Source organism: Rhinolophus hipposideros, assembly GCF_964194185.1.
Source record: "Rhinolophus hipposideros genome assembly, chromosome: 10".
NCBI lineage: Eukaryota > Metazoa > Chordata > Mammalia > Chiroptera > Rhinolophidae > Rhinolophus > Rhinolophus hipposideros.
Window position 1 is genome coordinate 23787603 of NC_138056.1, and position 17824 is coordinate 23805426.

Consider the following 17824-nt stretch of genomic DNA (forward strand, 5'->3'; position numbering starts at 1 on the left):
GAGAACTGTTCAGCTTCCCAAGTGATTCTAAGATGCAGCCAGACTAGAACCACCTCCCTAGTAAGATCTGTCCCCGACCCCCAGACCCCTAGTGAGAGTGTCCTTCCTTGCTTGGATTAATATAAACAATTTTTGCATGTAGAAAAGACACTGGGACAATACCAAAACTACTATTTGAATTGGAATGGCTTACTTAAATTTCTTTTGACATATTTTGAATCGTTTCTTTTAAATATTAAAAACATACTGACCCATGTTCTAGTTTGATTTTTGACTGCAAGGACTGGAAACTCAAATTACCTCAAGGTGAAGGGAGTTCACGGCAAGGCTCCATAAGGTTTGAGAGGAGAAAACTGGCAGCTGCTCTAAAGATTAGTACTACATCATCTCCCAAATCACACAGATCTCTCATCACATCTCCGCTGCTTGCTGCAGTCTGTTTCACGCCCTTCTCTACAGACTGGTTTCTCTATTTTCTTAGTTGTTGCTCCCTCATAATTTAGATTTTTCTATATAGAATTTGATTGGCCAAGCTGATTTTTGTGCAAAGTCAGTCTCGTTCACCTACAGGTAGGTTGTCTTTAGATCAGTGCTTAGCCCTGGTCTCCTCAGGTAGGTTGCCGGTGAGGCTCTCAATCACCTAGGCATGCGGTGTATTAAGTAGGAATGGGTCCCCAAGAGAGCATCGTGGATGAGTGAATGAGGGCACACAGTAAACAAGTTGACAATACTAGTGATACATGAAGGTTGTCCAAGGCATTCAGAGTAGCACTGGACCTGCGATTTAAAATTTGGACTATGCTTGCAGTAAACATAAGCAGCTTTTCTTAAAATATTCTTTTCACATTCGAGAAAAGTTCGAGGTAAACTGTGGTTTTACTAGATTTTTCCATGCAATTATCCTTCTATGAACGTAACAGTTCTGCCTTTCCCTGAAGGAGAACCTTTCAAGGTACAAACCACACTCTTATGAACTTGAAATTACGGACATACTTACTGTTTTAATGTTTTCTCATGTAAACACTGCAATGTCATATTGTTTAAATTCCTATGATGTTCCCAGAATTATCATTTTTTGTGGTGAAGACATTTAAGACCTTGTCCCTCAGCAACTTTCAAGTAATACCACAGTATTATTGACTGCAATCACGATGCTCTGTATTAGAGCTCCAGGACTTGGGAGAGATACACAGGATTTCTTCCCACTTTGCCACAGGCAGGTGTTTATCAATCAGAACACCAAAAAAAAAAAAAGAAAGCACTAAATATAAAATAGAAATATAGGTCAACTGGACTATAATGAGATTTGGAAATTCTATTCTTCAAAGTTGACCAGTAAGACAGTGAAACCTCCCATCACCATATATTTGATCCTGTTTACCCTCATCTACCACCCCCTCCCCCACACAATATGATATATAGATGATGTATTACAGAATTGTAACTTGAAACCTATGTAATTTTACTAACCATTGTCACCCCAATAAGCTTTAATTAAAAGAAAAAAATTCCTATGATCTACAAAGTATTATGCACAATAATTATAAATCAGTTCACCTAAGAGAGGGCAATACTTAACAACAATACACAATCCAATAACTCAGTTCCGGACACAAAAAGTCATACAAAAAGTTTTATTAAGTACAGTTTCATATTTAGAAGGACATTCAAGATTACAAATGTGATCGGATCTTTAGGATACATAATTTATTCTTAAAATACACAAATTATATACAGACATTAGAAACTCATTCTCCAAAATACTCAATAAAGATAGTTGGGTGACACTTATAGAACTGACCTAGCAATTTTTTCTTCTCTTTGGCAGACAGTTTTGAATCCTCATCAATAGTTTTTAGTAAATGCAGTAGCTCATCCTTGGTTGTCTTCTGTGTATGATCAGAATAATCACTTTGATCAATTCTCTGGCAAAAAATATACCCTTAAATTTTAAAAGTAAAAAGTTCAGTTAATGAATCTATTCCTCAGATTTAACTACCAAAAAAAATCAAGCAATATTTTTATATTTATATTTTTCTTCCCCATTTTGTAAAATGCACCGAAGACGCTAAGCACTGCTGATTTTATAACCCTGGTCAAGCTGTTTTTGAGCTCAAGGAGGCTCTCTGCTAAGTCTGGATAACTCTGGGAGACGGTTTAAAGTTTAGATGAAATTAAAATACAACTACTTACAGCAAAACACTTTCAAATAAACAGTAGGAATTTATCTGTGGAAGATCATGTGAATAATATTTCTCAGATTACCTGTGTCTCTGTTTGGATCTCTTCCTTTCTGAATGGCCATGAGTTTAACACTGACAATTTTATGTAGAATTCCAGGAATCTTTTAAAAAAAGAAGGGACATGGGACATTATTCAAATGCATTTTAATCTAGTGATCTATTATATAAGCTCAACTACTTTCAGAGTTTTACCTTAAAAACATCTTTTTGATGATCCATTAAAAAGAGTACCAGAAGATCAGTTTTGCCTTTGGATAAACTTTTATTGTCAACAATAGCTTTTGAGAATATCCTTTTCACAACCATCCGGTTGTCGCTCTGTAAAAATAAAACACAGCTAATGGTATATATTCAAAAGAATAAGGTAAATATATTAAATTCATTAATATTTAATATTAATAGCTATTATTCATTTCGGCATACTTGATGCTAATATAATAATCTGAAATGTGGGTCCTACTGAATACGATTAACATTTAGACAAAAGACTTACTTCTTTCTGTAATTTAAATTCAGAAGGATGTGCTGCAACAGCCATGAAATACAGTAGTCTTCTAAATTCTTCTCTATTTTGGGAATCCAGAAGCTTTAAGAAGAGTTGAGTAGCTTCTAATGCGACTTCAGTCTTCCCATTCACTTTAGCCGGAAGAAAAAAAATGCTTTTAATTTTGACCAAATGACTATATTTAAAAGAATAAAATTCAAGTTAAAGCTTAAGCTAAACAGTAAATGTATTCAAAACAATTTTCAAAAGCAAAACAAAAAAAGACCAGGAATTACAACGAATGTCCAATTCCACCAAGGCAGGCTAGTCTTGAACTGGTAACTAATACCCAGAGTCCTTGTCATATAATAATGTTAGGATGTTAAATCAACTCTTGGCTTTGTAAATAAATTCCCAGCCTATGTTTTTCCTAAATATAGTACATTTTGAAGGTACATTATGTGTACAGTACTAATGTATCCAACTCTACCTGAGAAAAAGAAAGGATGCTCTGAAACCCCCAATTTGTTTTCAACAAACCATATAAATGGTCTGGCTCATTGGTAGAGGGACAAAGCAGAGTGTCTGCCATGTTGTAGAGACTAAGGCAGGAATGGTGGTGGTGCTGGTATTGGTTTCTAAAGAAGAGAATTGCTGCTCTATGCTTACTCTTATAGTGCATGAGAGCTGCACTCTCTTGTAGCAACCGAAAGTTAGAGCTAACTTTTACAGCTTTATAACACCTCTTTTCAAATAATCCTTAGAATTTTTGGAATAAACATACTTTCCATGAATCTATCCAGATCCACTCCCAGCTGGAAGTTGTACCACCAGTCTGATAAATTGAGGACAATTTTTCTGGTTTCCTTCAAAAGACAAATTTCAGGATCCCGTAAGATTTTACTTACCTAAGAGTTCTGCAATTCCGTTGTGAACATCACATAAGTGGTTTAACAGAGGTTCCCTACTACTGTAATATTTGCCGATGGCATTAAATAGAAGTTCTTTCACTAAGTCTATTCTATCTGGTTGCTCAGGAAAGTTTCTGCTTATGTCCACCACCATCTGGTCTGGAAGGTATTCCAAGCAGTCAATAGCTGCAGAGAGCCATTCATCTTCCCTATGGGGGAAAAACAGGAACCATTTTTAAAAAGCAAAGAATAAGAAATATACACACGGTACCCCATTTACTAGCTATTTCAAGTTTGCCTCCAGGGTGAATTTCTACACACTGAGATCAAGACATGTTTCTTTTTAATATATAGCCAGATCAGTATCACAGATAAAAAGTTCAGCTTAACATGTCTTATTTTTCTTGCTTTTTTAAAAAGGGAAAACAGAAGCTATCAACTGCAATATAGAGCTGAAAAGGACATCAAAAGTCAAACTCTGTTCTTTACATTTACAGTGGAGACCCAGAAACTCTTTGAGTTACTTGCTCAGGGTCCCAGATCTGACTCCTAGGCCAGTATACTTCTAATACAGTGTTGCTTACTTCAGAGCTCGGTGCATGATCTATCATCTCTCACTTTGGCTAGGAGAGAATAGAGGAAGATAAGGTCGAGTTTCAGAATAATTAAATATTAATTACTATTTCTAATAAAATACCGGGTGGGTAACTTCAGAAAAATGCTCCATTTCAAGAAATAAAATAACTTTTAATATTCAGTTTGTTAATACATACAGTTTTTTTTAACCAATCATGTATTCTGCTACTGACTCAGGACAACTAATAATCTACCACCCAAGTGCATTATCTTGGGCAGGTCACTTCACCTCTCTGGGCATGAGCTTCATCAGCTTTATAAGAAGATGCAGCTAGATGATCTTTTAAGTTCACTTCTGGCACTATTTCTGATTCTGTATTTTAAATTTAAGGCAATAATGTTTTCACATGTTACTTTAGAGTGCAGAAGGGTAATTTAAATTCTTGTAGAATAGTAAGCCTCCTATTACATATATAAAGAGTTCAATAACTAGTATGTTGGGATTAACTTTTTCATGGAAGGTTTTAAGCTACCTTTTGACATTCAACTGTTTATTAATAGTTCATTGGAATGTAGAGCTGGTGAAATACTGAAAAGGTAATTTGTATTCCTTTCTAGCATTTCCATCTCCCTAACTATACTGGAACACTATCTGCTAAAGCACAATAATTAAAAATTAAATAAACTAAAAAATACAAGATTTTAAGCTTTAATAATTTTATTTAGGAGAAATTTCAGTTATAAGGAATAGAGAACTCTTCCTTAAGGAAAACAAAGCATAATTCCCTTAGCATTTCAAGTTAAGCTTTCAAACCTCATGATGTATTTATATTCAGAAAAATGGTAGTCAGAGGAGAGAGCAAGAGTTACTTTCATTATATTTCTTTAATAAAACTAGTTAGTTAAAAAAATACATATTTAACAGGCATTCTAAAGGAATACAAAAGCATATATAGAAACATAGGTAGTCAAAAGAGTCTAAGAATTTGCCAACTCTGTTCATTTTTTCCAGGTTTCTTTAGACACCAGACAGCCCTACATTGTAACAAAGATAAGATTGAGCATAATCCTTTTCATCACTTGATGTGCAAGTATGCGTAAGTTATATGTGAAACAAAAGTAAATATGAAAAATAATGAAATTTAAGTATTTTTCTAGTTTTGACCAATGTGATTTTGTTCTTCACTTTCCCAAATACTGTTATCAACTGACAATGCACATCTGATCCTATGGACAGAAGAATTCAAAAGATTATCTTAAAACCATTAGCTATCATCATCCTACAAGCATACTCAAATTATTACATGTATTTCCACATACTGAGAGTCACTATAAGCCTTGAGAATCCCTCGATCCAAATAGTTACTGTTGTTGACCAAGTCAGGCTGCCTCTTAGGTTGAGGAACTTTAGGTACAACCTCTTGCTGTTTCAGTAAGGAGTCAAGAAGTGGAAGGTCCACAAGTTGTAGTAGACGCCCAATTGTTTCTTCTTGCCATACTTCGTTAATAACTACACAGGAAAAATGACAAGGTGAAAAGTAACAATTAATAGTTACTAAATGCTTACCACAATATTTGTCTAGGCAGGTCTAAGCTAATAAGCTTGTGCTCCCCCCACCACCAAAAAAAAAAAGGGAGAGAAAGAGTCAACCTTATGAAATGATTTCTTAAAGTAAAACAATTCAAGATTTGTTTAAAGTGTAGGAGAACAGACTTTGGACAACAGGAATTCTTTTCATTCTTGTATTATAAAAAGCAATATGGCAGAGATAAGAGATCAAGTCATATAACATGTTAATAAGGACTGGAAGAAAGAATGATTCATTCAGTCTGAAAACTGGTTTGAAACTATTGGCTGCAGATTATTCCACTCAGGGTTTCTACAACTGGGATGGGGGAAGGGAAGGTGGAAATCAGTCATTAAACTATATTCCATTGCCCACAGACAAGGAAGACCGTAAGAATTCTATTAATGTTTTAAAGTAATTTTCAAATTTTTATTTAACCTAATAATATCTTAGGGAAAGAAATATCTGAGAGCATGTTTTAAATTAAGAAAATCTGCATGCAAAACATTTCAGATTTGAACCTATGCCAGATGATAGGACAAAAGTCAGTGTTCAAGAATTGCAACACTGATCTATTTGTTAAAGATAATAGACTTCTGTTAAAACTTAATATAAACAGCTTTTAATACACAGTGTGCTCTTTCTTTGTGCTTTGAATATTTAAATTCTAAAAAAGGTTAAGTTTGAAACATTTTAAACAATTTTATTTGAAGTTAGTCTTCTATTTCTTGTATCATCTTTAGCTTACCTTGTGGAGACAAATTTGCAGTGATATTTACATGAGGGGAGTTAGGCTTTAAACTCAGATTTTCCCATAGATCCTCTAAACTTGCTGATTTCCTATCAGATGACTTAAATAATGCATCTGCATACCTAAAATAAATTTATTTCATAAATTAATGTTTATTTTATTAGTAAGCCCACAGAAATATTTTAGTATTTGAGAGCTAAGTTTCTAGAAAGTGTATTTCAGAGCAAAAACATAACAAATGCAAATTCTAAGAATATAATAAAACACAAAAACATCCCACCTTCTTTTTCAAGTCTAAATATACATACTCTAAATAAATTCTCCTTTGAACACTTGGATTTAAGTAATTTAATGACTAGAATTTTAAGTAATTTAATGACTAGAATTTTAGTCTGAATATTAAAACATAATCAAACTTCATTATGCTTACTGTTTTTATCAGTTATTTCTATTTCTGGGACATTCTTTGGTAGGTAGTGCTCATCATTTCCCAAATACAGATCTGCAATTCTTTATCCACAATTCTGAAACCCAAAAAGCTTTGAAAAATGGAAAGTTTATTCAGAACTCATATGATTACAAAACCCATCCATCTTGAAACTATCATAGCCTTTATCCCCGTCAGTATGAATATTTTGTTTACTGCAGAATTATTAATGTGGTTGATTACCAGATCTCTCTAGGGGTGTTATCCAATAGATATGTACAGAATTACCTTTCTAAAGTCTCGCAACTTCCAAATTCCTAACTGCATCAGTCCAGTACCAAGGGTTTCAGATAAAGCATGTGGACCTGCATCTGGCAAGTGGCGCTTGTGCCCTACCTTTTCCTCATGTTTCCTTCCTATACGGAGAGGTACATTTTATCATGTTTTAAACATAGATTTTTTAAAATATTTGAAAGTCAGTACACTAAAACTCTTGACTTTGAGTCAGATCTGAATTATAAGAGCTTCAGTTAGTTCTACACAGTTGAGCTGAGGGGAATAAAAGGGAAGGTTTTTTTTGTGGTTTTCTTTTTTTCCCCCGTGACAACTCAGTTCACTATGGACTTATCACCTTCTTACATTTCAGTCATGGGGTTCTACTGTTCTGTTCCCCTAGTCTCTCATTAAATGGTTCCCTCTTCTCCAGCACTGCTGCTCACTTCACCCTCATCTGTACAGACTGCAATGCTGCAATAGATTCCAAACTAGCTGTCCTCATAGGCTGACCATACAGCTGGCAGGACAACCTTTCTAATACAATCTCATCAGGCTTAAAATTTTTCTGTGGCTTCCCAAAACTATATGATCAATCTCAAACTCCTCAATGTGTCAGATGAAACCCTATGCATTCTGGCTCCCACATGCCTTTCATACTTCACAGCTGCCATTTTGTAGATTCTAGTGACACCCTGCCTGCCTGCCTGCCTTCACCTTCTGTGTTCTCATACCACTTTGTGTATAAACCCTCAAACATCTGTTACACTATAATAGTAACTTGAAGCAGAAAAATCAAAGTTTCAGCTAAATATAGATATGAACAAACAAGAATTCTAGGAGATACCAAATAAACATAAATTCACTGTACTTTATCAAATTTACCCACAGACCCAGATTTTAGCATAAAGCCAGTCAGCATCTCATTAAACACTATGCAAAATCCCGCCAATATCCTCATGATAATCTTATATACTAACCTGGAAGGTGAATGTCGACTGTTCTCTTTGCCAAACTGACTGTCTTGATTAGGTATTGTTGTGAATCTATAAAGGCTGCAACTACTATCTTCAAACGTAGGTTTTTTGTCTTTTCCAAAGACTCGGGTTGGAACTGCTTCAAATACTTTGTAGTCCATAAGTGCTTGACACACTCTTACCACTTTGGCCCGAGGAATATCTACATCACCAAAATATTTATTCTGAATTAGGTGAGAAAAAATGACATCCACGGCTTCTGAACCAACAAAACAGTCATTGTGTCTTTTTAAATGGTGCCTTCGTTTTTTCACCTCCACTTGTGTTTGAAGAGTGTTTATAATGCTGCTCCATACATATGTGGCTCCAAATGGTTTTTGGGCCACACTGAAACCTGGAATGGAAAAAACCAAGTAACCTTGTTCATTTGTAGTAAGGTCTAAGCAGTCCTTAAGCAAAAAGTGGCAATTTTCAAAGTTTTTAATAAGGAAAAATTATGAGGACAGCTTGTGATTGAAATACTAAATTACTAGTAGCAATTCATTTAAAAGTGTACTGTCTACTATATATGCTATATACACTGTTTTATGTGCTAGGATACAATAGTGAGCAAAATAAAGTCCCTGTTCTCAGGGACTTATACTTTATGGAACGATACAGACAATACGAATGTTAGACCAATGCTAAGAAGAAAAATAAGGCTAGGTAAGGAAGAGAATGTTATTTTAGATGGGATGTCAGGAAAGATTTCTCTGACAATGTGATCTCTGAGCAGATGCCTGAGTAAAATCAGGAAGTAAACTGTGCAGCTATCTGGGGAAGGACAAGGGAGAACAGAAAGATCAAAGGCCCTGAAAAGAGGAAGGAGGCCAGCATGGCCTGAGTGGGTGACTAAGGGAGAGAAGAGTAGGAAGTGAGATCAGAGAGGAGTGGAGATGAGGTTTGGGGTTCGGCAGGGGCAGATCAAGTAGGACCTTGTGGCAGTTAGCAATTATGTGCATGGAAGTCTATTAAGTGCCTTATATAAATGATGTAATCTTCATAGCACCCTGTGAGGTAGATATCATCTCTATTTGAGAGATGGAAAATAGATTCACAGAGGCTAAGTGTAATTCCAGACATATAAGAGGTGGTACTGGGATTTGGCTCATGGTCCAAATAATTTTATAGCATTTACCAATTAGATAGCTAGAAATAGAGGTATAGTTATAGATACACACGAACACACACGGTTGTTAGAATAAAGAATAAACTAATATTTTTAAATCTTCCTATCATGCAGCCTTATTAGTTAAGTACTTTGGAAGCAGGGTAAACTAACAGTTTGGTTCTTGCTCATTTGGAGCCTATTGCAAAGAAAAGAAAAACACAGAAATAATACTTCCTTTTAGCCAAACAGAAAAAACATGCTTTCAAACATTTCTTATCACATTTTTTCTCATTGTAATAAAATTGATATTTGGCAAAACTACAAAGAAGAAAAGGAGAGACAATTAAAAGGAAAGAAAGTGGACCTTAGATTTAGTAAGCTGATGGAACTGTCTAGCTAGTCATCAGCGTGGTGGCTGGCTGACTGGCTTTTTGCTCTCTTTCGTTTTATATAAACACACACTATGCCTTGTTTTGTGTTACACTTTTCAGTGGTCCTCTGAATATTCAGTGGTTCTAATTTTTTAACCCCTCATTTTTAAGTGTATTACTTCCATTATTTTTAGGATATTTTGACAGAGAAGTTGAAAATTTACTTCCTTTAAGGGAGTCTAAAAAGGAAAACAATATACATCAGTACAACAGTACGGAATAAGGGGAATTATAATTAAAGAAACTGCTACTGGAAATTATCTTCCTGCCATCTTAGATAAATTAGAATGTGTACGAGGAAAGCAAAGGTTCCTGAAGGACATTAAAACTCCACTTAATGCACTAGAGTCATAATTTTTTTTTAATTTTTAAACTTTTATTTGTTTTTAAGTGTGTTTTTCCAGGACCCATGAATTCCAAGTCAAGTAGTTGTTTCAGTCTAGTGTAAAGGGCTCAGCTCACACTGGCCCATGCGGGGCTTGAATCAGCAACCCTGGAGTTACGAGCATTGCGTTCTAACCAACTGAGCTAACCGGCCGCCTCTAGAGTCATGAATTTTAAGTGTATTATTTGGAATTCATCTTTTGTGTTGCAATAAATATAGGGAGTGTAGTGAACCATTACACTACAATTTTGTAGCTACTAGAAATTTTAACATCATTACCACGAAAATTACTAACACACACACACACGGCCCTTTACTGTTTATTTATATATTTCCAATACCAAAAGCTGATGGGTAATTTACTATTTACCCATTATTATGATTTAAAACAATCTTGATGATTATTTTAAAATATTAAAATTCAACATATTTTATAATCCAGTACTAAACAAAGAAAAAGAAATTGATGCCAGTTTTCCAAATATCATATGAGCAGTTTTAAGAATGAAATTAGAGAACCAACTAGATAAATCAAGTTGGAACTAGATTTACTACTAGTATTTAGTATTTAGTACTGTATTTAGTCCCTACTGAATAGAGCCAGAATCAGGCATTTGATGGAATCTCAAAATATGTCCGCCCTCATTCCTGGTATCCAGACCTCAGGAGTACCTATACTGTCTCTGGCCTCAATGACTAAATAAAAGGAGTGTAAACCGTTAACATTCTTAACTTCCTAAAATATCAGAGATTATAGCTGAGATTTAAATGAACTTAACGTCTGCTCTTTAGTCTTTTTCATATCTTCATAATAATATTAATAACAGCTAACATTTGAGTGCTTACAATATGGCAAGCTCTGCCTTCTCTCATTTAATCCTGATAAACTAATCCTATTTTGAAGTAATTGAGGCTCAGTGAATTAAACAAACTTGCCCTCAATTTCACAGGTAGTAAATATATACTAGCTTTTCCTAGTACTTAAATATAAATATATTAAAAATAAGCCACCAGATACTTTTAGCATTAACCATTCATTGAAGAATTGGATTAAGTGAAAGAGCTTTAAGCAAGCCAATGAGATTAGAAGAAACAAAACACACAACTTTAAGATTTGTGAACCCTTAACCAAGCTATTGAAAAACACTTAGTAGTCAATACTCCTAAAATAAGACAGAATATCATAAATTCTATAATATCTGTAATATACACTATCCATAGTACATAGGGGTAAGACAGGAAAGGAAAATAAGCAAGGTTCAAACTTGTAGAGATCAGCTTGCCTTTAAATACCAGTGAAACAGACTTCTGGGTGAGTGATAATATTAATGATGAAACAACATAAGTCAGCTGAGCCACAAGTAGGTTAGCACACAAACCCTAAAAGATAAGGCTGAGTCACTTATTAATTTGAGATCAATAAGACAACTGAAGTGGGTGGGAGGGAGGGGATACACAGCCTCAGTGACGTGGAAAAGGCTAATCTTCACAGGGGAATTAAGAAATAAAGAATGTATTTCCCCGTATAAACTTGCTGCTTAAATATAAGAAATCAGGAAGTTTTGCAAGTTGGATAACACAGTATAAAAGATTAAAGAACAGGTTAGAGCAAGATAGTAAGGCACCTGTGAGCCATACAACGTTTCCAGAGTCCCCCAGGCATGATACAATTCAGCCCCTTCAGGTCCCCTCTGTTCTCACTGACCATTAATTTCCAACCATTGCATCTTGGGATATTTCCCTCAAGCATAGCCACCCACATACCCAAACTAGCTCATGTTCATACAGATACTTTAATACATAATATACCCTGGACTTAACAAGTAAATGTGCCAAAACCCACACCAGGATAACCTGTTTTTTTTTAATGCTGACTTCACCAGTTGAACATAGGTTCCCCCACATGGTGGTTTGAAACTTCTTATATTTATCATCATCTAATAGCTGAAATGAATATTGGTATAGCAGACCATAGTGAGTAAGATGAATTACTGTGATTTCTAAACAGGATTCAACAGACCAGAAGTATACAATGAATGCTTTGTAAATCTAGCAATCAGAATTTAAGCTTTAGCTTGTCCTCAAACCTCACTTGCATATGAGCTGGAAAATTCTTTAAAATTCACCACTATCTACATCTTGATGCTTCCTTATTTACATTGGTCAAGTGTGTTTCTAAAATCATCATGGTCAACGGATCAAAGAGTGTGCAGACCAGCTGCAATAACCCTAGATAACAGATTTAACCTCTATAGGTTGGTTTCTTCTTTTGCTGTTCCAAGCGTTGAATACTATGTTTAAGACTGATTTCAGGTCTAAACTGCTGATTATAGGATTTTGGAGACTGAAATTATCTCTCGCCATTTAGATATGGAAACTGAACACCAAATAAAATATGGTTAAGGAATGAAGCATGTGAAAAAATTTAACCTTATCCGATAAAAAGCTTTTTGGATGGTGGCCTAACAAGAAAGCTCAGAAATTGTCTTAAACCAGATCCATAACATACCACACATGTACTTAAGCACTGTATAAATCAAGGCTAGTTAACATTCATTTCTGAAGCAGTCTCATCTTATTTGCTTAAAAACAATAGCTAGTTTTCAAAAATGAAGACCTGCCCTTGTATTTGAAGTCTACCAGAAAAGATTCACCAACAACAAAAAAGTTAAATTTCTAATATTGTACTCTGACATATATCTGCAATAATACAAATAACCATCTTCACTCTAAGAATTTCCTAAAAATCAAGGCATAAGGCATACATGTCAGGAAGTTACCTTTACTCAAGAGTTACAAGGGTATAATCAGCATCAACTATGGATCTGCTGTGAAATCTATTTAAGGGCTAAAACAGATAATCACTTCAAAGAGTGAGATAATATTAACTCCTTAGAAGATCAATATACACATTATAAAAATGGATTCCAGTATAATGTAAACATACACACAGAATTATTAAAACATGCTAAAAATGAACATGTAACAATCTTATTTTCATTCTCAGGCATTAAATTCCCCTCCTCCCAAGAAAAGAATTCAGATAGCTCATGGTAGGCAATTCTCCACAAAACTTGAAGAACAGTGAGCTAGTGCTTTCTTTCAAATTTCCTTATATTAGATTGGTGCAAAAGTAATTGCAGTTTAAAAAGTTAAAAATAAATGCAAAAACTGCAATTACTTTTGCACCAACGAAATAGTTTGTAGAGGTTAAAATTATTGCCTCATATAATACATTTGGTTATTCAGTACTTGTTAGTTGTACATTATTGCCAACGACTAAAAAATGTTATATGTATTAACACAGTGGTTCATAGTGAGTGATTTTACTCCCCACTGTATATCTATCAATGTCAAGAGACATTTTTGGTTGATACAAGCTGAGGAGGGGAAAAACTACTGGCATCTAGTGGGATGCTGCTAAACATCCCATAATGCACAGGGCCAGTCCCCACAACAAAATAAATATTAACAGTGCCTAAGTTCAGAAACCTTGGGTTGACTGAATACTGTTTAGACATGGAAACTTGTGTTAAGGCAGCAGGCACAGTGCTCGGTTCTGCGAATGTAAAGAATAAAACGAGCATGGCTTTGGATTTCCAGAGACCAGGGTTTCATTCTTGGCTCCATCATTTACTAATAATACAATTTTGGGCAAACTGCCTAACTTCTTTTATTGCAAAACAGAGCTAATTCCACTTTTCAGTTACTGTGAGGATCACATGAGACAATATACGAGTATGTAAAATGTCTAGCATAGTAACTGGCAATTAACAGATATGTCACTAAAAACAAAGGGGGAAACTATCACAATGCAGAAGAGCCTAAGGAGACATAGACTCAATGTAATGTAATATCCTACATGGGATCCTTGAATAGAAAAAGGACAGTGAGCAAAAACTAAGGAAGTCTGAGTCAAGTATGGACTTTAGTTAATAATAATGTATCAATATTGGTTCATTGTTACAAATGCACTATACTACTGTACAATATTAATAAGGGAATCTGAAAAGGGCGTATGGAAACTCTGTACTAACTTCATGACTTTTTGTAAATCTAAATCTCTAAAATTTTTAAAGTTTGTTTAAAAAGTAAAAAGAAAATGGAGAGTTTCTTTCTTTCTCTTCCTTTCTGTGAACTAAGAGAAAACAGTCCCCATCCTCTCAAAGAGTTTACCCTTTAACTATTCATACCACATGGATGATGATGTCAACCTCCGAACAGTATTCAATTAAAGACCACTAGCAGACACGAAAACAAGATGTGATAAATACTAGAGGATTTAACTCTTCATCAGAAAATAACAAATATAAAAATCCTAAATGATTTATGATTTAAGAGAATTTTAAGAATTTTTTTTTTCAAAAGCGGTTTTGAGGCCGGCCTGGTGGCTCAAGCAGTTGGAGCTCCGTGCTCCTAACTCTGAAGGCTACCAGTTCAATTCCCACATGGGCCAGTGGGCTCTCAACCACAAGGTTGCTGGTTCAATTCCTTGACTCCCACAAGGGTTAGTGCCCCCTCCAACTAACTGGACCTGGAGCTGAGCTGAGCCCTCCACAACTAAGATTGAAAGGACGACAACTTGACTTGGAAAAAGTCCTGGAAATACACACTGTTCCCCAATTAAAAAAATAAAGTCCTGTTCCCCTTTCCCAATTAAAATATATATATATTCAAAAGAAGTTTTAAAGCATTACAGAATTGTCAAGAGAAAGGAAAAGCACCATCTTTATTGGACACTAACCAAAACCTGAAAATAGGTAAAGGTAGAGAACTGTGTTTGGGTGTTAAAACTAGGCAGCTGTGACTGAGGGGGAAAAACTTCCTATACACTGCTACCAACATTGCAGCACTTTTACTGCATATTGGTTTGGTAGCCCAAAGTTTACTTTCCTCTCATATGGCATTAGAGTTGTCAGGCTGAAGACGGAGATTGCCTCAGAAAAGAAGGCTGCAGACAAGTAAAGTATGTAAAATAAATCTCTACTAATAAGAACAATTTAAAAATATGTTAAAAGAACTATCAACAGGCAACAGACACATGAAAAAATGCTCCAAAACACCAGCCATCAAGGAAATGCAAATCAAGAACACAATGAGACACCACCTCACACCAGTCGGAATGACTATTATCAAAAAATCAACAAATAACATGCTGGCAAGGATTTGGAGAAAAGGAAACCCTTGTGCACTGTTGATGGGACTGCAAACTATGCAGCCTCTATGGAAAACAATATGGAGAGTCCTCAAAAAACAAAAATAGGTATACTATGCAACTCAGCAATTCCATTTCTGGGTATTTATCCAAAGAAATAGAGAGCACTAATTTGAAAAGATATATACACCCCCATGTTGATTGCAGCATTATTTATAATAGCCAAGAGTCCATCGATAACTGAATGGAGAAAGAAGATGTGAGATATATACACACCATGGAATATTATGCAGCCATAAAAAGGAATGAAATCTTGCCATTTACAACAACATGGATGGATCTAGAGGGTATTCATATGGTTTAACTTGTATGTGGAATCTAAAAACAAAACAAACAAAACCAAAAACAGACTCATAGAAACAGACCAAAGGGATGGTTACCAGAAGGGAGAGGGAAGAGGATGGGTGAAAAGGGGAAGGAGAATATAGTCAATAATACTGTGATAAGTTTACATGGTGACAGATGATTACTAGACTTAGTGGAGTAATCACACTGTAAGGTAAAAAATGCCAAATCACCATATTGTACACCTGAAACTAACACAACCAACGTAAGATTGTTGTATACCAACTATACTTTAATAAAAATAAATTAAAAGAGAACTATCAACAAAATTAGGCATTGGCCACTGCTTTAATTCATACAGATTAATGAGATAGCATATGGGAAGTACTTTGAGCTTCCTGGAAAAGTGATACCAGGTGAATTCAAAGAATCAGGTTACAGTTTAAAGGGAAAACAGGATAGCATACCACTTACTTCTTTGTCTATGTTAAGAGACAAATACCTTCGAAGTACTTGCTGAAAGTTAACATACATACCTATTTCTTCTACATAAATCAGGTCCCTGGTCATCACAGCTGCTTTAAGGTATGGAAGACTTACTAATAGGCAGAGACAAAGGTACAAAACTGCTTGCCAGGGCGCACAGAAAGGCAATGGCAAGGAACCAAGAACCCGAGGCTCCTGTTACCGTGCTCACCAGGACTGTGACAAGGCAACTAAAGAATGGAAGAGGGATTAACAAATGCTAACAGGTAGAAAGGGTTCCAACGGTAGCAAGTCAACAAATGAGAAAAGGTCGTGGGCCCTCCATGCCCTCTGCACCTGGTGTGCAGAGAACAGTGCTCTTTTCTTGGGTTCAGATCCGTTAACCAGCACGTCAATGCTTCCCCCGAGAGTCATCCAGTTAATTTTGAACACATATTCCCTTACACCGTCTAAGAACCTGTTGACAAATGCCCAAAACTCAGAATTGGTATTTCGCCTGGGAGAGAAAAAAGGGTGCCATGTTTTTAATCATGTAAATTTGGGAATTTCTTTCACTCAGAAAGTGAGCCTAAAGATTTCTCAAGACTGTTTCCAATATCAGTTGATTTTTAAATTCTCAAGTGATGAAGTATTTCCCTTCTTTTCATAATGTAAAATTCTAAATGTAGGCATCATGTGTTTTTCTGAATCCTTTAAAGTGGATCAGAAAAAGGTCAATATTATAATCCATTCTTAGAAAAATACAAATGAAAAGTAGTTCTCTATCACAATTTATCATTAGCATTTTGAATATTAAAAGGAACATTACTAATTGGAAGTCAAACACAAGACTGGGGCAACCGAGATGTACCCATTTGACCTATATCGATTCACTGACCGCTATCACCTGGTGGTGTTCTACAAATGAAATGCTTTTGTCAGATAGGAAACCAATTCCTCCTATAACACCCCACACTGCAGCTACAGGAAGGAGAAAAGTTGTAACTTATCTAAAAGGGAATAAAAAGCCAAGCGTTACCTGGATATCTTAATTCTATTTACTGAGTTGTAGATATGCTAGAATCGGAATTTTATAACTGATCATCCAATTCCGTTCATTTGGACATTTAAAGAAACCAAAATGCTAAGCAGACAACCCCCAAAGATATGATTAAGTTGGTGGCAGAATTCACCAACGTCTCTCCTAAGCTCATGTAACCATTAAAAAAAAAGTAAAGGACTTGTATGCACTGCTTATCCAGAAAGTGTCTCATGCAAGAACCACAACTTGAGCTCCTTCAGACCCCCACCCGCCCCGGCCGGGGTCCTCAGCACCTACCAGGAGGCCTGTGCGCCGGGCTGTGGAGAGCAGAGAGGTTCAGCGCAGCTGCCTTCTCCCGCACAGTGGCCATGGCCGTGGCTGCCGTGACACCACCTTCTCAGACCGCTGTACCGCGAAGTGTGCGCCCGCGCCGGCACCGCCTGTTAACTGGCACGGGGAGGGGCGGGGCTCACGCCAGGCCCCGCCCCCAGGGACAAGCCCGTCCCGCCCCAGCCGCCGCGCGCTACAGGCCGCAGGTCACGTGCCTGGCGGGGCAGCAGGTAACCGGCGGCTGGCCCCACGCGCACGGGAAAGGTGCGGCCCCCGCCCTCAAGGACAACGCGGCCGATTCCCAACGCGAG

At 36.2% G+C, this 17824-nt stretch overlaps 1 protein-coding gene across 1 annotated transcript; it reads right to left on the reverse strand.

The window, feature by feature from the left end:
• Positions 1–1619: 1619 nt before the first annotated feature.
• On the reverse strand, positions 1620–17597 carry DEPDC7 (DEP domain containing 7). The gene is made up of 9 exons (XM_081063116.1): positions 17481–17597; positions 8214–8604; positions 6531–6655; positions 5535–5724; positions 3636–3847; positions 2737–2879; positions 2436–2561; positions 2266–2344; positions 1620–1942 (listed from the first exon to the last, which is right to left on the reverse strand). The coding sequence occupies exons 1-9, from the start codon at positions 17551–17553 to the stop codon at positions 1749–1751; spliced, it is 1533 nt and encodes a 510-aa protein (XP_080919242.1). The 5' UTR covers positions 17554–17597; the 3' UTR covers positions 1620–1748.
• Positions 17598–17824: the final 227 nt, after the last annotated feature.

Excerpts from the sequence above, each read along its gene's own strand:
- DEPDC7 (XM_081063116.1), bottom strand. The coding sequence starts at position 17,553 with ATGGCCACTGTGCGGGAGAAGGCAGCTGCGCTGAACCTCTCTGCTCTC. Across the intron at positions 8,605-17,480 it reads CCCGGCGCACAGGCCTCCTG|GTTTCAGTGTGGCCCAAAAA; the intron begins GTAGGTGCTGAG and ends TTTCCATTCCAG. Across the intron at positions 2,880-3,635 it reads CGGAATTGCAGAACTCTTAG|TGAATGGGAAGACTGAAGTC; the intron begins GTAAGTAAAATC and ends TTCCGGCTAAAG.